Source organism: Zeugodacus cucurbitae, chromosome 3 (assembly GCF_028554725.1).
Source record: "Zeugodacus cucurbitae isolate PBARC_wt_2022May chromosome 3, idZeuCucr1.2, whole genome shotgun sequence".
Taxonomy (NCBI): Eukaryota; Metazoa; Arthropoda; class Insecta; order Diptera; family Tephritidae; genus Zeugodacus; species Zeugodacus cucurbitae.
In genome coordinates this window covers 72,285,719-72,305,716 of record NC_071668.1, presented here as the reverse complement: position 1 = coordinate 72,305,716, position 19,998 = coordinate 72,285,719, and the positions used below count along the sequence as shown (strand labels likewise).

Genomic DNA, 19,998 nt, shown 5'->3' with positions numbered 1-19,998 from the left:
TTCCGACAAATGAGCAGCTTCTTGAAGAGAAAATAACATCTGCAAAATTTCAAAACGATATCTTAAAAACTGAAGGACTAGTTCGTATATATACAGACGGACAGACAGACGGACATGGCTAAATCGACTCATCTCAACATACTGATCATTTTATATACTTTATAGGGTCTCCGACGCTTCCTTCTGGGTGCTACAAACATCGTGACAAACTTAATATACCCTGTCTGTTCAGGGTATAAAAAATGGTCACCTTGTATTAACAGTTACCAACAATTCATTGGCCAAATAACACTCTACATCAACTAGCTCACTGATACTCGAAATTAATGGGCTTTCACACATTTAAATTAAATTTAAGTTCACATGTTGGCTGCAAGCACACACTCACAGGTACACATGACATACAAACATACATACATTCACACACATGGACACACAGTCAAACGCATTGTACAACCAGCTCACTTTAAAGTATCGCCGTTGGGCGTATTGTATTACTAAGTGACGGAGCGTGCCAAACGAGCGGGTTGATTGTGTACGTGTGTGGGTGTGTTTGTATGAGTGTGAGGGGTGTGGCTGTCAACATTTACGCCTCATCGCATGCGGCTTTCTGTTAAATGCCCTCAATGCATGCATTGACAGTTGCTGCATTTGACTTGCTGTTGTTGTTGTTGACGGTGTTTTTGTTGCTGCTGTCGCCAGTGTTACGCATCAACGCCTACGCATTGCAGTGTTGGTAAATAACAACAAATGGAAATGCTGGCTGCAATGAATGCAATTTGTCAGCGGCTTATTGGTGATGCAACATGCAGGTGCATAGACATACATATGCATATGACATTTACATATATATGTACGCGAAGGTATTACCTTGCAGGAAATCATTTGTTTTTTTGTTTTTATATTTTCTAAAATATAAAACAGGTCTCGAAATAACTAGTTGTTAACAAGTTTGCAATGTTGCAGTAAATTTTTTAAAATTTTACGAATTTCGTATCAATTTTAAAAAATTTTAAGACTGGTCCGAAAGGGCCTAGTTACTAACTAGTTTATAATGTCTCAGTTGAAATTTTCATAATTTAATGATTTTTTAATCAATTTAAACATTTTGTGGGACTGGTCCGAAAAGTACTAGTTGAGAACTAGTTTGAACTTTTTTTTTATTTTTTTATATTTTAATAAATTTCATAAAATTATAATTTTTTTTTTATTAAAGAAAAATATTTAAATTATTTCGAACAATACATCTTTTTTTTAAATTTGGGTTTTCAAGGTAATTATTTTTTCGTTCAATAGTGTATAAGTTGGAATTTCCAATACTCATTTCATTTACGGCCAAAACAAGTGTGCGTAAGGCATACATTCAAAATTACATAAGCTTGTATTTTTAAGTATTCCATCAGTGTCGCAAAACCGCACAACGGCCCAATTTTCGACTGTTGGTCGGCTGCAACATTGTAGCTTTATACAAAAATACAGCTATGCATAGGTGCATTGTTATTTGTACATACGTATACATATATATAAATTAACAAGCATTTAAGTGCGTATTGCATATGTCAAATACAATACTCTGATTCCCTAAAGGGCATTTGTAGCAAGCACTTTTTCATGCCATCACACACACATATACACATATAATTGTGTATGTGTCAATGTACACATGCGGATGTTGCGGTAATTTCTGCCGTTTCTACAGTCTATATGTCAGGCATATTATGTTGACATGAAAATGGCTTCCAGCTGCATTAATAAATCATTCAGCATGCACTTTGGGACTTTGTCGCTCATTTGCAAATGCATTTTCGCCAATGCATAAGCTGACATACTTCCATATGTACACACACATTCATATGTATTTATGTGTATACAAAAAATCGTATTTGGTATAGTTTTTCTACATAAATGCAGGCATAAATAGTGATATTTTTAAACAGACTCGAGCATATATATTTAATCTAATTTGCATAAAGACTTGTCAAAAAGTATGCTATTTGCCAAATGCAGCTCAAATAATATGCCAAATAAAGCATTTGTTCGCTAATTTCCGCATGCTTTTGTAGGTTTTATATACATATGTATGTATGCATGCAAGATTATGTAAATTTAAATTTACATTGCAAATTTTATATTGACAAATTGCAGAAAGTGCTTTTGTTTTATATGTTAATTTGTGTGTGTAAAAAAATCGTGCAAGTGTTGTTGTAAATAAGTGGGAAATAAAGGTATTGTTCTAAAAATATATTTTTGCTGTGCTCACAAGTGATTTATTAATGAAAATGGGCGTTGTTGTGCGCCTGAAAGTATGCTAAATATAACTGATTATAGTTTTGCATGATGCAACGTTTAGTTTCTCCATATATCCATCAAACAACAACAATTTTAATAATAGTTAATCTAATATATATCAAAATAATAAAAACAAATATTACAAAACATATAAATTTGCATACACGCTTCTAAAGAAAGTATAAATATCGCCTAAAAGTATGCAATATTGTACAAAAAATCATTAATGAAACAAAAGATATGTCGCCATCCAAAAGATGTTTAGACAACCCAAGAAAACCTGCTACATATAAATTAAAATTTTAAAACATAAAAATAACGGATTAGAGTACCTAAAAATATGCAGTATTTGATAAGATTGTTGTGTGCATGTAGACAATTGCATTTTAGACTTGCTGGAGCTTAGCCGAATCTTTCTTCCTGCTTTAAATTTGGTTTCAAGAAACAAAAAGGTACAAAAAAATATATACATACAGAGCCTCAGCATAGTTGAAGGACTTTAGGAGAATTAGAAGACAGAAATATGCTTCGAAGTCGTCGTGGTTCGTTTGACTTCACAGTTAAAAAAGAAAACATATTTATTGTTTATAGTTGGGATTGGAAATCTTAATAAATACTTAAAGATATCCGCGTATATTCAGATATTCAAAGTATACAAAACAAAGCATATAGAGAGATTAGATTCAAGTACGTAATAATTTTAAATAAAAAACAAAAACCAAAAAAAAACAAAAAGAAATTAAAAATTTGAAAATTACAAAAAAATTAAAAAAAAATATTAAAAAATAAAAAAAACTTAAAGGGATTAAATGTCTGCTACGTCCACGTCGTTAATCCTGGGTTACGCTAATTGCAGATAATAATAGTGCATAAATCAATAATTTTTCACCATGTTTTGAGTTGTTTTTTTATTTGTAGCTCATACAAATATTGCTGTCCCAAAATTCCCTTTGGGTAAAAAGGTGATGAAATAAGGAACATTTTAAGTTAATTTCGAAAAAACTCGAAGGGGGCATAAAGGGTTAAAAATTAAAAAAAAAAACATCATTTTTTGCTAAGAAATATTAATTTTAAAAATTTTTACCATATACAGGTTTAAAGTTTGAGAAATTCTGTACAAAAAAGTCACATGGTGTTTTAAAATCTGTTCATTAGTTTTAAAGTTATGGCGGTTCGAAAATATTTTTACAAAAAACTTTGGCCCCTTACAGTATGGCAACCCCGCGTTACACAAGCCTAAAAGCATATGTTTTATTTTAGGTTTTACATATACTATAAGATAAATCATTGCCAAAGAAAATAAAGAACTTTTTTTTCAAGTTGCTTTTTTACCAGAGAATGCCTCATATATCAGATTGCCTAACCAGTTTTATGAAACATAAAAAATCTGAAAGTTCGCCGAAAGAGTTATACAAAACACCAGTCGAGTTATAAAATTTGTGTTTGGGAAGATTGGTGTGACCTTTGCTTGCATACTTTTACTCTTAAAAAGCCTAAATAAGGTTCTGTATAACATATGGATAGTATTTCTGTAAAAAAAACTGAAAGCAGGTTATAGATAAATAATTTCTTAAATAGCACTTAGAAAACAGAGTATTGCAGCGGGAATAATGAGATCTTCTCTGCCTTTCAGATATTGCTGAAAAGACTGCAATATTCTTGAAATATTTTCATTAATATTTAAAATTCATACAAAAACTCAATTCACTCCAAACCAATCAGAAAATATATTAGACTTAGCACATATTGTAACTCAAAACAAGGTAGTGCTCGAAACACATCAAACTCAGCTTTGATACAAAAAATAATAAAAAAAAATTTCTAAAATTATTTTTGCATAAAAATCACCCGAAATAAAAAACAACACCTCCCCCTGCACACTTCTGACCTTAGAAGTAAAACACTTTTTGTGGCTTTTGCCTTTTTCGCTCTGCCACAAAAATAGCCTACGGTGAGGATCTCCTTAGAACTATACGCAAACAAAAGTGAATAAATAAATTTATGCTACAAATAACACACTAACAACAACACTAAACACATACATGTGTGTTGTGGGTGGCAAACTGCAGTGTGAGTATGTGTTTATTTATGCCGCAACAACCAGTAAGCAACAACAGCAGGCAACAACAGTGCGAACAATAGTGTGAAAGTGCCAAAAATAACAAAACATCTAGGCAAAAAAAAACACAAGCAAAACTAGAAAAATAGCTACACAAAACGGTGGCAAAAAGACAAGCTGCTAAAAGGCAGCGAATTCTAACACACACCCATCCTCATACTCCCTCATATGTGTGTTGTCCTCCAAGGAGTACGTGTTTCGTCGCTGTTTTCTTTTGGGCTTTTGCCAGGCTGCCTCGTTGCTATTCTTGTAAGCGATACAAGTTGGTAGCGGCGACAAGTTGTTGCTTGTCTTTTGTTATTGTTTCTCTTTGGTATTAGTAGAGTTGGTGTTTGTTTAGCCTTGTATAGCCATATAGAGACATATTTTTTGTCTGTGGGCGGATTTTCAAAGCTTTGTTACACTTTTGAGATGGTATGTGGCCATTCAGGTGTGGAGAGGCTGACATTGCGAAAATGGCGAGTGAAGCTATTTTTATATGGATGCTACGATATTCATATCTGAGGTAGTAAACTTCCGCGGTCCATTTTATTATTTTTAAATTCTTTTAGCTTTTCAACTGAAAGCATGAAGTTTGACTGAAGAATCACTCACTGTTTGATTGCAGCATCTCTTTAACTGACTGTCTCTAGAACTTTCAGTCTTTCAGACCCATTTTGAGTTTGACTGAGTAATCATTTTTTGAGTCCAGTCTCTTTTTAGCGGACTGCCTCTAAAACGTTCTGTCTTCCTCTCTTTTTTAATCAGATTGTGTCTAGAACTTCCAATATATATTTGTGGGCGACATTTTCTAAAGCTCCAGGCCTAACCTTTTAAGTCTTTAATCCGTATTTCTACTTCGTTTTCGTTATCTTGATTTATATTGCAGGTCTTATAGTCTTCTTTTTATACCAAGTCTTACAGGCTATTTTTTATTAGATTGAGTCTAATACTTCTTCCAGACTTCTTTTATTCTCATATTGTCTAGGGCTCAGATTGTTTTAAGACTGTCAATCTCTCTTTTATCAGATTACCTCTAACGCTTAGATAATCTTTTTTATCACACTGTTTCTAAAGCTTCATCCCTATCAGACTGTCTGGCTGTCACCAAGACCACCAGTTTCCTTCCAAAAGCTTCCGGTCTCCTTTTATCTCAGACTATCCTTAAGTCTCCATTTATATTTAATTTGTTCAAATAGTTTCAAAGACGTCAAATCTTGTCTCTAAGAACTCCAGCCCGTTTAAAAGACCGTCTCTTTTTCATCGCACTGTTACTAAAAGTTCCAAAATCGATTTTATCATACTGTCACTAAGGCATTGAGAGTCTGTTTTATTAAACTATCTCGAATGCTATACAGAAGAATTGTCGTATATATGTCTCCAAAACGTTGATGATTACTCTTGAATATATCTAGTATTATATTAATAATATTAAGAGGCTGAATCGTTAATGAATTTTTTGTGCAAAACGATCTCTTTCGGGATCCTAGGCCAATAACAAATAGCGATGAAGCTAAATCGCAGATCAGAGTTATTGCCGAAACGGGAGATTCTCTCCATTAGCTTGAAGACACCGCTTAATATAAAGAAGACACCCATGACTCAACATAAAACCCCCACGGGCATGCTACCGTACACTCTTACATATACAAAAACACGGGGGGAGACCAAAGTTCGTTGGCTACCGCGCATCATTGACAACAGCAATACCAACACCGACCATTCAGGCGATTTGACAATGACAGGATAATCATTTCTGATTGCCAATACACATTTAGTGCGATTTAGTGCCAGGAGTTGCAAGGATAATGCATGTAATCCGCTATTATGCGACGCACAAACACTTGACAGACGTCTCCAACGCAAACACAATGTGCTACATACATAAGTATATTACTCGCCATTCTCTCTTCGTTGGATAACTGTATTGGGCGGCCAACTTGAGTGGCAATCAAGCGGAAGTTGTTACTATTTATTATTGCTTTGTAGCGAGCAATGTTGTTGCTTTTGTTATTGTCATCGTATTGTTACAATTTGTTGTCAGCTATACGCTATTGTTGCTGTTGTTGTTGTTGTCATTGCCATTGTTGCATGTTTAAAATGCCGAAAATGTGTTCGATTTCACACGGTGCTCTCAGCGTGCACACACACACACATATAAAGATCATATTTGAATTTATTGTAAGCTATGTTGTTGTTGTTACTTGTTTCTGTTCCCTTTTTTGTTGGTTGCTGCATTTCGTAAGGGAGTGGTGTTCATTTTGAAGTGGCTACCCGGTCGATTGCCCGCCTGGCTTTTGCCCATTTTTTCATGCATCAAATGTGTCTTATACATTTATAAATGCTCGTGTGTATGGATGAGGTTGTAGTAGATTGCGTGTGTGTGGGCTGTGGTTGAATTGTTGAACTTGAAACTCTAATCGCTTTTGTATTTTTATGCTACATTTAATATTGGCTTAAGAGCTTTGCAGCTAGCGATGTACGAAATGAAGAGAGTGCGATTATATATAGAAATAGTTACAAATATATACATATGTATAAGTGTCTGTGTATGTCTCAGCATTCAAAAATTGACTGAAGTTTTTTAATAATTTTTCAAAGGGTTGATTTTGTAATGTGATTAGGTTTAGAAATGGTTTAGCTTTACTAGAGCTGACTCTTTGCTGTTTCGGGGTTTTATGAGTTCCGTCTAACATCTAACATATTCTCAGGATTTTCTGGAATGTTTTCAGAACTCTGATTATAGTCTCCAAATGAGAAACTTCTATCTGGTTCCTTAATACTGATCTTTTACAGTTCTGTTCATAAGATAAGTGCGAGAGAGATCCCCAAACGCATTTTACTTAAACTGTCTCAAAATATATATATCTAATGAATAATTAGATTCCAAAATAGCCCGAATGAACTACTAATACAACAAAATCAAATAGAGGTTCCATTAAGTGACCGAATTTACATGAAACACCGAGAGAAATATGATGAGAGATGGAAATTAAAATTTCTGGAAATCTCAGTCTTAAACATGCTCTGAAAACTGGATAACTTTCACAGCATTTTCCTAACTTAACAGCCTTAAAAAGGCCTCTGACAACAGTTTTAGATTAAGAATTCAGTCTCAGTAATTAAAACTGAAGAGACCTTGAGAGACAGCTGGTGTGTCTGGCTCTTAGTTTCAAGAGGTATTCTGAAATCCTTATAAGAATGCAGAAAAAGATGTCGGACTAGATACACTAATGTCAACCCTGTTTGAATGTAACCCGGAATCTCTTCTCGAAATCTGCGGATGTAATTTCTGGAACATGAACTCACTACCACATTATTTAGGAAGCACCTTAGTGTCTCATTAATTACTAAGTTCCTGGGATCACTACCGGACAGAATATTTCAAAAGCTACTGATATGTATAAAGCATTTTCTTGTTCAGAATTCATAATATTATAGCCTTTACTTTTTGAAACACGAAATCACTCATCCCACAGAGCGACGCCCCGCAGCGTTATGTTAATTTAAAGCACTTCACGAACTCTTCAGCGTATCAAAATAATAAAGGATGCTCATTTCATGCTAATTTGTGAATAATTGTAGCAAATTAGCAACAAAAATAAATAATAAAATGCGTTAAACGCATAGTGACGCCAAGAGTGTTTCAAACTCCTTTGTTGCCTTTGTCATTCTTTTGTTATTCCACTCGTCAGATATATATATATTAATTTAATTATTATTTCAGCTTTCAGCTACTCACCATCTTTATTCATCGCCGATTGAAAGCATTTCGCCAGACGGCAGGCACGACACTGATTGCGATGAGTTTTGTCGACGGGACAGCGACCCTTTAGATCGCCCGTTGCTTTGCAGGTGTAGATGCGATTGCGATGAATGCTGCGCTTAAAGAAACCCGAGCAACCTAGGAAAATGGGGGAAAAGAAAACAGTTGAAGTCGTTATGATTATGGTAGTTGGGAAATTGAAATACGAGTATAAATGGACGGATGTAGCTTCAGAAAGACAAAGAGCTCAAACAAAAGGTGATATGATAAAAATCCGAGGCAATTCCGGTTACCAAGATCTCACTGTCAAGAGGACGTAATTTTTTTAGACGCATATCACGGATTGGATGGTTCCAAAAGTTTTTCTAGTCTTTCAACGACCGCTGCTTTCGGTATGTCATGAGATTAAATCCGACCCAACAGTTTGCAATGCTCCGGTGACTTTCGGTTACAGAAAGAAGAAGATAGTTTTTACCGGCACATCGGGCTAAGTGGTTATCTCGATATCGAAAACCTGAGAACAGAGTTAAGGGCCTTCATGCTTTTAGCCATTTAGAAGTGCGGCCAATCGGACTAATATAGATTGTCATGAGGATTTCGTTTCCTCTGCGTTAGAGATAAGACCTAGACTCACAAGATAAAAATACTTCATATTCTTGGAGCTTATTCAAATAGAACATCGATTTGGAACTCTGAAATCAAGCTGACTTGGCTATCGGCAAAATATTTTGAAAAATTTAACCTGCTGAGGATGGTAGAAGATAAAAGAAACACTACCTCCGCAGAGGATAGAGACCGAATGTATGAGCTTCGTTGGAGCTCGGTCCGTTACAATGTCCATTATGAAGAATAAAGTTTTATACACAAAAATAGTCGCTTTACTCACCATCACAACTGTAGATGCCATAATGTTTGCCGGAACTTCGATCGCCACACACTTTGCACGGTATGTCCAGCAGGCGGTCACCTAAAAATAAATAAAATGCTTTAAAAATAACACACAAAACACGTACGAAAATAGAAAAACAAAAGAAGTGAGCATCTAATGCTTAGTAAATAAACGATTTAGACTAGGCTTAAACAGCATTAGCGAGACTAAAACTAGCAGACAAAAGTTTACTCAAATCAAAAGGGAGTTTCAACAACAACACTTTGGTTGTCTCGAGTTGTATGAGGGATGTTAGAATAACAATAGTATATTGTGCGTTGGCCTGACACACTAATTCATGCACACGGTCTGGTCTGAGTGATACCACTTTGAGAGTTCGGCTCAAGTTAAGTCAACAAATGCACGACGACTTTTCCATAGTTGTTGATTTAGAATTTTTCGACGTAACACTACGACCCAACCAGACACATTTAAAAGACAGGCACACACCTCGGTTTGCCACAAAAGACAAATGCCAAGTAAACCCTTTTTCGCACTTAATTTTTTACACCTCATTTCCTCACATACCTTTTTAACCGCCACACCATTCGCCGTGTACCACAATTTCACAGTTAATCTCAGTCGACGGACAAGGCACGTAGCGCCACACTTTATATTTAATAGAGAAATTCTTCAATAAACAAGCGGCACTTGTCAAAACACCAACAAAATTTTAGGTTATGCAATAGAAAAGCAACAACAAAGTGGCTGGCAAATGTAGTTCGAGACCGGGTAGAGGAAGTATGTGTGGCATAAAATTGCAGGGTGTTGATGTGGTGAAACAAATTCCAGTGTAATGATTACAAAACCCAACGCCCAGACATTTGACATATTGCCATTGTTTATGTTTTTTTTATATTTTAGACACACATCCATACAAAAATGTACTCTTCAAGCACCCTACATCTCGTTTGTTGTTTGTCGCATGACGCGTGCCGCCACTTTTCACACCCTTTATCCACCAGTTTGCATGCAATTGCAGCGCCGCCGGCTGCCTTGGGGGTTGTTTGTTGGCTGCAGTATTCTTCAGCAGCATTTATTGGCTTTTTTTGTTGTAATTGCTTGTTGCATTACATTTTGCTCATTGTTATTGTGTGTGTTGTTATTGTTTGCAGCATACTTCAATTATTATTTTAAATATTTTAAAGTTTATTTTAAAATATATATTTTTGTTATTCTTTTGAGATTTTCATGCCGCATTAAGTATTCTAGTCAATTTGGTGTGATTCTATGTGTCTGTGTGTTTGCTGTTGTTTTTCTTGGTGTTATGCATTATACAACATTCTATGGGTATTATACAATTAACATATTCTCAGGCAATATGTAAAAAAGGAATGTTGAATAGTGATTGTTTATTTTATTTTTGTTGTGCTGGGAATAAAGGATTTCTCACCGACTTAAAATTACAAAAGTTGTGAAGTAAAGTCGTTCAATTGAATTATGAAATTTAGAAATTGGTATTGGGTTTGCTTAGATGTCTATTACGAAAGTATGGGAAGAGATGCAGAGGAAGAAGAGTATATTTTTAAAAGGCCATTTATAGATTAGATTAGGCCGATGTGATCTACTTTAATTATATTACTTTCTAGTACTATTTTGATCATGTGAGAGTCTTTAAGAGGTTAGGGATAGTCACGATTTTCAAACAATAATTTTTTTTTGTATTTTCGTTATGTGTTATATCTTAAAAATATTCTCTGAAAATTTGAAGTTGATCCGATAATAACTTTTCGAGTTATTCGACAAATAACAAAGAGCGCTCAGTCAATCCAACACGCTAGTGTGAAACTTTAAATGCGTTTATCTCAAAACTATGTTTTTTGAAATGGTGACAACTGTATCTCGATAACCGCTCAGTAGATTTTAATGAAATTCATACAGCTTTTAGAATACATAATAAACTCAGGCCTGATTCGAAGCTTTTTTCCCCGAAAATCTAGAAAAAAATTTCCTGAGGTCGCCATTTTGTTAATTTTTGAAAAAAGAAAGCTTCGGATCAGGCCCAGGATTATCTATTTATAAAACTATTCTTTTTATCCGATTGATTTTAGATCTCCAAGGACTTATGATTGTCACCGCAAGGACCTTTTTTTTGAAACTGAAACTTTTTTAAACTGAAATTATTATTTTTTTTTCAAATTTTCGTGACTTTAAGTCAAAAAATTTTACAATAATGCCATATTCTTACTTTTGTAAAATAACATGATTTAATAGCAAAAAAAAAAAATTACTGAAAATTCTCATTTTTTCGTGTCTCTGACTACCCCTAACCCCTTAACAGTTTTTCGTCTAAGCCAATACCATCTAGGCAGAAATTCAAGGTGTGTGATATGTAAAATTGGAGCTTCATTGAATTTTAGCAGTGATGTTTCGAAGCTGGATGGAAACATTTGATATTGAATTTCCTATCACAAACTTTCCTATAAAATTGGAACGTCTCTCTGTTCAAGTGTCTTGGAAATCGAGAAACAGTATAAAATACGAGAGTCGAAGACCTTTGGATAATGTTTTTTTTAAATTCACCCAGGGATACACAAGTGTTCAAAATAACGGGAACTGTAAAGATGACCCAGCCTCCATATTAGCCAGGCCGGACGCCATGTGACTTTTTTCGATTTCCAAAAATAAAGAGAACCTTAAAGGGACGTCGATTTACAATCATGCGAGAAATCGTTGAAAGAGCTTTTGAAGGCTATCCCAAAAATCGAGTTTGAGAAGTGTTTCGACGATTGGAAGTAGCGCTGGCTTAAGTGCATTATGCCGAATGAGGACTATTTTGAAGGCGACAACATTAATGTGCATGAATTAATTTGTTTTTTTTTTTTTTTTCAAAAAACGATCGAAAATTATCGTTATATTTTAAACACATCTCGTATCAGAACTTTTGAAGTTTTTCATAATGTATCTTCATATCCATGTCTTTTATGAAGCTTATCTTTTAGAAAGTTAAACATTACTCCTATTTGATATTACTCCTTAAACCTAACCTAACTTAATGTATTCAAAAGTAAGTCATACATGGAGCGATCAAGTATTAGTTGCATGAGATCCTAAGATCTTTTCAAAAGTTCCCTCACAGAATGACCAAATATATCGCATTTCTGAGAAAAGTAGACTTTCTAACATATCATCCAGTTTTCGAAACTAAGTCCATACCTTATTCGAGTCTTGGATAGATTGGACAAAATTATAGGGATTTACAGCGGGCGTTTGGTGAGGATGATATAACAAAAACCGTTGAACTTCGATCACTCGAACTTCTATAACTCAAAGTTCTCCATAACTTCAACTCTTGAATTGGCTATAAAAGACAAATTGCATACACACATTCTCTCTAACTCGAACTTTTTTTGTGGATTATGGTGATTCGAGTTAGGGAAGTTCAACTCTAATACCTTCTGATAAGTCTTCATATATTTTTTTTTAAATTTGCATGGATTTTATTTGGGCCCACCCCAACCTCCAAAGTATGGTAGTTGATGAGGTCAATGGATTAAACAATTCAAGCAAAACATGGTCGGAACAATTTCTATTATTCTCGTGTGATTATCCGTCTGGGAAATAAGGTGAAGAAGAAACGGAAAAATATATGTTTTTGTCTGTTTAATCTACCGATTTTTTCCTAACAATCCCGGTAAAACATCATCTATATCAGTTCATAAATTCTTCAGAGGTATCCGCTTGCCAAATTCACCTGCAGTATTTAGGTAGCAACTCACTTGGTTACTTCCGGAACTCTCATGTTTATTATATGCCCTTTTTTTGGACAATTATGGGAAGATTAACTGACAAAAAGTCTGCTTGTGGAGAATCTCTGTAACTGAGTATCTCAAATGACACCTAAGTGTCTTACTTTACAAAGTATTTCCACAGTTTACACACTTTATATTATTTTTCGAAGATTGCGATTGAAATACCAGAGCAGTGAGTAATCGAAATCTGAATTTTTTGATAATATTGCTCTCTATTGGTTTCTATCAATTTCAAATTAAATTTAATTGCTTCTACTTTTTAATAATAAGTATCATAAAACATATTAACCAACAACAACAAATTCTAAATATTTTAAATAAAAAGTAAGAGATGCCTAAATGTAGGCAACGTTTCACTTTTGCTCATATAGATTTAGGGTGTTATTGAATTATAAAACAACAATAAGTCAGAATACCAGAATGGCAATAGTTATTAGCTTTTATGAAATATTATGCTCATTGTATCTAGTGTCAGTCAATTTCTAGGCGTTTTCGGAAATTTAAACAGAATAAAATTCTAAATTTCTAAATATTTTCTGCAAATTTATCTTTCTTCAAAATACACACAAAAAACCGTCGGCTATTTCAAGCGATTATTTTGCTGATTTTTTAGTGAGTCTGCTGTTTAATTACCTGTGCCCATTTTCCGTTGATGGAAATATTTAAACCCCAACGTATCCAGCGTGCTTAGATTGTGTGCAAAAATTCTGACGAATTAATTTTTACTAAAAGTCTGCAGTCAATATTGTTAGTTAAACACTTTTCGTAAAAACACAGTTAGTAGCGAGTGAGTTTTAAATTAATTTCTCGCATGACATTTTTCATTTTTACACTGATCTAAATAAATTTTTATTTTTGTTATTAATTTTTAAATTTTATTTTAAGCACTTTAATTTTTAATATGTAAATTTTTTTCTCAATAACCAAATACTTTCTCAATAATACACCGTAAACTGTTTTGTAAATTTCTAGCCGTCGCGTAACGCCCGTTTGACGTTGTGAACGTTTCGAATTGCGAATTGCAATAGAGTTCCAGTTGCCGCCAATTATAGAAGTGAAGCTTGAAGCATCCTTGACGCAGTCAATTTGACACTGACTCTGGCTGGCTGGCAGAGCCGATTGCAGTACTGGCGTAGCGACGATGGCGGCATTGGACAGCATAGGCTGGTCGACTTTGCGCAACACAAAGTGTGGCAAGAGCCAACTAATGGAGAGCCAAGCGTTACGAGGGTGGCGCATATAAAAGCCAAAGTACTCACACCCAACCGAACTCACAGCAGCCACCATTTGCCTACCATGCCGCCACCACGCTGACTTTTGATGCTGCTGCTACTGTCGTTGCTGCGGCAGCCAAGAACCAATGCTGGCCGCAGCCAACAGCCACATACACACACACAGGCGCATGCAGTATCCATGGCGGCAGCAAGGATATTAAGAAGTTGCGCGGCTTGCTGCTTGCTTTTCGACCTTTATTCTCCGCTTATTGCTTCGCTTCTTGAATTTATGTGGTAACAGCGGCGACGTGAGGCGAGTGAGTGCAAAAACCAAAAAAAATCGTTAAACTGCGAAAAGCTATAATATTTTGTGTCAGTTCATCCCTACGTCGCACTGTGGCAATCGACACCCACACATATGTATATACACATACAGACACACACTAATACATACATCAAGTCATGCACACAACCCACTGCTGGTGGCTGCTAACGTCAGCATAGCTTGTCCAACCGGAAAACGCCCTTTTTTACACCAAAGACCAGCGCTGATGCGCTTACAATGCACGAAAGAGACTTCCTGCAGCCGCACAGTGGGCTATGAGCTATCTTTAGTGCACTAATACTGCCACACACTAACACTAATATACATATATATTATATATAAAGTGAGTATATGTATACTTACATACGTTTTACCCACCATCTTTGTTTGACTGCTTGGCTGTATGGCTTCTAACTCATCCAATCCGCCGCCACCTCAGCTCAGCCAGTTCGCCGTAATATCTGTCTTGTGGCTTTCGTGGATTCGCCACAAAATGTCAAGTAGGATAAAAGCTGTTACACAGCATAGCGGGATGTATATATATTCAAGCAGATATATATTCGTAAATTCCATCACAGTAACACGATTTGTTCCACAGTTGTCCATACATTTTCATGCTCTCTCTCATAGAGCTTTTGATGAAGGAAATATGACTCTCTTTTACCAATTGAACTGTTGTCGTTTCTAAAAAAATCGTGATCATTTTGTAGCTTTATTATTCTGTTTGAAATTTATTCATATTTTTGGTTTTATCCTCATTAGGTGTCTTAGCTTTTATTTTGGGATCATAAAAACCTTTAGACATATTTTAGAAAAATCCCACACCAAAATAACTAACTCTCTGAAGGCATACCAAATCACTACGAAAGGAGACTCATACCAAATCACTACGAAAAGGTTAAGGGCTATGGGCAATGATGTCCATTTAACTGGAGAAAGCTAACCGAAACAGACTCAGCAACGCATTTTAAAGATTATATCGGGATATCTGAGAGAGTAGAGCCGAAGCAAAATTATCGCTGATTGGAGCATCAGACAATACCGAATATCATATCTCCAGATATACCTTCAGTCGGTTGAACCACTATACTAAACTCTAAGTCAATGGGATCACATAGAATATATATTTCTAGAGCTAATTGTATACACTAATAACAAACTACAGCTCTCTATAAAACTAAAATACCAATACTATATTCTTATGTAAACAACTCTTAACCTCATTATCCAAATCATATACTACCCGGAAGGGGTCGCCCTTATTCCATTTTACAAGACCAGTTCACATTCAAAACTTGAATTCTGAACTTTTTCGTGAATAAACTTTAGCACGGAAACCCTAACTCTTCTATAGTTCTCAGCTCCAATCTATTTCGCTCCAAACGATACCCAAACAAGATAAACTTCCCATTGCCAAATTCAAAATTTTTTCAGTAACACAACTACCCAACTTGCCCACTGTAACCTTTCAAATATTCGCTCTCTCTCTCGCAATGTAACATAAGTAGGAAGAGCACTACTTATAGACGTCTCTTTGCACCCACCTTGCTACTAACTTCCTGCGCTTGGTGTGTGGCATGTTGTTAGGGGTTGATTTACTGACTCGTAACTAAATTGAAATGACTTTTGTGATATTTTGGTGTATTGGTTTGCCCGATACCTAACAACCACATAGACAAAAGTTTAACCAGTTTAAAATTAACTACGGACGGTTGGTTGTCTCTTTCAGAGTGGGGAGGAGTCTTGAAGCGCAACATTTATAGGAATATTATATATATATAGTAAAAGAGAATATATAAATGCAAGGCTTTATACTAATACTAACACACTTATTAACGAGTTCAACCTTATTTACTTCGGAAATTATATTAACGTTGATTAGCTGACGTCTAAGCGCTTCAGTTGGGCAGTATATGGATTTGGAGTGTGAGGTTAATAAAGCGCTTACATATAAATATAGTAGTGGTATTTTAGTATTCTCAAGAGTTGTAGTGATGTTATTAGTGTATAAAAATATCTCTGGAGAGACAAATCCTGTGTGATCCCATTGACTTAGAGTTTAGGATAATGGTTCAACGGACTGAAGGTATATCTGGAGATATGATATTTGATATCTGATGCGCCAAACAGCGATCATTTTGCTTCGACTCTACTCTATCAGATATCCCGATATCACCTTTAAAATGCGTTTCTGATATAAGAATGATTTGATGATACGAGTATTTTCAGTAATGATAATCCTAGTATATTCTATTTTAGAACACTTTGAGGGAACATATGGACCAGAGTTGCCTTTTAATGTATATTTCCGAAAATTTTCGTTGTCAATAAAAACAATGTTTTCCATGGATCTTGGTGAAAGTTCTGTAGAAAAAAACATCGATAATATAAGAACACTGGAAAAGATTAACTAAAAATTTTCCGTTAAAAAACTGTATCTAATCACTCGAATCAACTACCTGTCTTTATTGTAGCGGAACTAGGCAATCACGTCAGAATTTACCATATTTTTAGGCAAGGATATTCCTAATAAAGACTCCTTACATTCTGAGGCTGTCCTCTTATAGATACCTAATGGCTTGAATCTCACAGTGAAAACTTCAGGGGTAAAGCTTAGTGAATACTAGACTCTGGCAATAAGAGTCCACAAGTTAACAAGTTAGATTTGCCTCACTTTCAACCGATCGAACTATTTTCTAGCTTTATTTATTTTCCGTCAAAGCATAATGATAAACGGTTTAACTAATCCAATAATTAGAAACGGCTCCCTAAGCTTTTAACATCGATTTTCATCATTCATATTTTAAGAAAAAGTCTCGTGAGTTTTAAGATTCCTGAGAGAAGAAGTTATATCGAGTCGAAGCTAACCACGAAAGCACTTACAACTTTGAAAGTTTTCACTTATCGAAGCTGGCAAGCTCAAAAGACGGATTATTAGGTAGGCAAATATCCGCAAATCTTTCACTTTTTTGTTCTTTATTCAATGTTTAATAAAAAGTGTTTAGTTCAAATATGCGTCGTTTCGTTCGATAATCTGTTTCATCTAGAAGGCAACTTTATAATACCCCTCACGTAGAAGCTCCCTCCTTATTTGCGAAGAATTCGGACAGTCACTTTTCATAAGCCTCTTTTGAGTTTCGCCATGGACAGGAACAGATGGTAATCACTTGGCGCTGTGTCCGGGTTATATGGTGATAAAACCTTCCACCCGAGCTTCCGTAGCTTCTGACGAGTCATCAACGAAATGTGTGGTGTAACACTACACCCTTCTTTGTGGCCAATTCTGGACGCTTTTGGTCTTCAAGCGGCCCAGTTGTTCGCAGTAGATGGTAGTTGGTTCCCTTCCAATTCCACCAAACACACAGCAACACTTTTCTGACCGTCAATCTCGGCCTGGGCACTGCTTGGGACGATTCACGGGCCTTCGACCACGACCGTTTTCGCTTGATATTGTCGTATGTGAACCATTTTTCGTCGCCAGTCACCATGCGCTTCAAAAATGGGTCGAGTTCGTTGTGTTATCGCAGGCGTTGACTCGGTCCAGAAGGTTTTTTTACGTCAAATCTTGCGGCACCCAAATATAAAGCCTTTTTGTGTATCCAGCCTTCTGCAGATGGTTTAAAATGGTTTGGTGACTAACTCTCATCTCTTAGGCGATGTTCAATATCCAAACTAATCATGCTTAGCGTCATGTTATAGGTTATTTAAAGCCCTTTTAAATATGTATAGTATTGCCAGATACGAGCTCTGTACCGCAGAGGTGACATATTTGCCAACCTAATATATGGTTTAATTTTTTTCCTACTGGGATTAAGTGTCTTTGAAGTCTCTGTAGCTTTGGTCAGATCATATCGGGTGATGGCTAACTAACTGAAGTCAATTTTTTTTTCAGGGGCCTAGTAGGAAATTTTCGACCATTTTATATATGTAGATATTTATCGACCAACCTAAATATTTTTGTAATTTGTAGAAATGGCAGTATATTCAAATCAAAGCGATGAATGATGAAGAAATATATAATTTTGGATGCACATAGGCTTTATATAGATGTATCTGTGGACCCAGCTCTAGATGTAAATCCCCTCAAGTGCTTCCTAATATCCAAGCATCTAATTACATATGTGTATACATATTCAGTTATGTATATATGTATTTACCGTTATACAATTATATATCCGCACCTCCATCCAAATCTCTCACTTCAACACCAACAACAACTTCCGAACACCCATTCAGTAATCAAGTGTCGCGCTGCAGCTGTAGCGGAGTAAATGGTGTCCATGTAAGTGGCTACATGACGGCGTAATACAATCCTGCGGTTATATTAACCAGTCAGAGTGCAAAGTCACACATGGCCGCCAAGGCAGCAGGCAGGCAAGCACAGCAACAAAGCTACAGCCATACACACACATACAAGCATACGCAGACACTCGTGTAGGTGCGTAAGGACACATTGTGTGTGTCAGGATAATAGCAGTAAAGCAACAATGCCAAAATGCCAGCATAAGCCCACACTCACACAAAAACACACACGAAATTACAGCTACACCAACATCCTTGCAGATGCATATATATATATGTGTGTGTGTGTTAGCCCGCACTTGAAGGCACACACCAAATTACGATACAACAGAAAGCCAATACCTCATGCCATTTGGATGCAACGCTAGAGAGCGTCAACTTTGCTATTGTTTTTGTTTTTGTTTTTCCAGCATTATACTCGCTGTTGCTGCTGCTGCTGTTGATATGGCGACTTTTGTGGGTGTTGATTTCATGTGTCCTCGTGACTTTATCATGGTATGCGCTGCATTGCTATTGTTGTTGTTGCGACTGCCACTGCTGCTGCTTCCATTTGTGGTGCGCCTCTATAAGGTAGTTACGCGCCTCAGCTACTCAACCCCCGACTTTGGCGCATTTGTATTGTCAAAAAGTCGTTTTTTTCTACATAACGCTGGATTTTAATGTCAGACCAGCCAGCCACCCCTCTTCGGCAAGCAGCGGCAAACACACAACTAGACACACGGACTCACACACATGCGCGCTGGCAACTTCACATACGGCGCTCTCATACTCTCACGGCACAGCTCTGTCGTCTAAGCTCCGCCTCTTTTCTGTCGATTGGCTTGCTTGCTTGAAGAGCGTCACCATTTTTCGACCAGTTTTTTGGCGCGCAGACGCCGTTTATTGGTCGAATTGCGTTGCTGTAAAAGCTTTTGAGCGTTAACTGCGAAGTGAAATATTTCGTCGGCTCTGCATTGAAAAGCTGTAAACTCTTTACTGTGTCTCTTTTTGTTGTATTTGTTTTTAACGTTAGTGCTTTGTTTTATCAGCTGTGCCCATCGATTATCGTATTTACGTTTGTCACGTGTTATTGATTTTGATTACTTTTACAAGCTTTTATTTACTCATTGTCAAATGTAGGTGTCGATTTTGTTACTCTTCACATTTGATCCGTGGTATATAGATAGAGATTAAATCAATAGTATGTATGTTGATTATTTTCAATTTTAACGTGGATAGCTTCAGACCATTAGGGGAGACAGACAAGGAAATAGAAAAAGTTCAAATTTTTCAAAGCTCTAGAAAACTGTCTTCCTGAACTTTTTGTAGGACTAACGAACTTGGT

General features: G+C 36.0%; 1 protein-coding gene and 1 long non-coding RNA gene across 2 annotated transcripts in view; one reads left to right on the top strand and one right to left on the bottom strand.

The window, feature by feature from the left end:
• The window catches only part of LOC105218174 (protein dissatisfaction), a 34,786-nt gene extending 21,310 nt beyond the window's left edge, over window positions 1-13,476 (bottom strand). The window contains exons 1-3 of the mRNA XM_054227439.1: window positions 13,467-13,476; window positions 9,040-9,120; window positions 8,130-8,291 (exon numbers count right to left, since the gene is read on the bottom strand). Of these exons, the coding sequence (XP_054083414.1) occupies window positions 8,130-8,291; window positions 9,040-9,120; window positions 13,467-13,476 (253 nt within the window). The remainder of the gene's footprint in view (window positions 1-8,129; window positions 8,292-9,039; window positions 9,121-13,466) is intronic.
• A 273-nt stretch (window positions 13,477-13,749) lies between these two features.
• Window positions 13,750-19,998, top strand: part of Mb1767 (uncharacterized) — a 10,169-nt gene continuing 3,920 nt past the window's right edge. Inside the window, exon 1 of the long non-coding RNA XR_008470480.1 lies at window positions 13,750-14,364. This is a non-coding gene — a long non-coding RNA (uncharacterized Mb1767). The remainder of the gene's footprint in view (window positions 14,365-19,998) is intronic.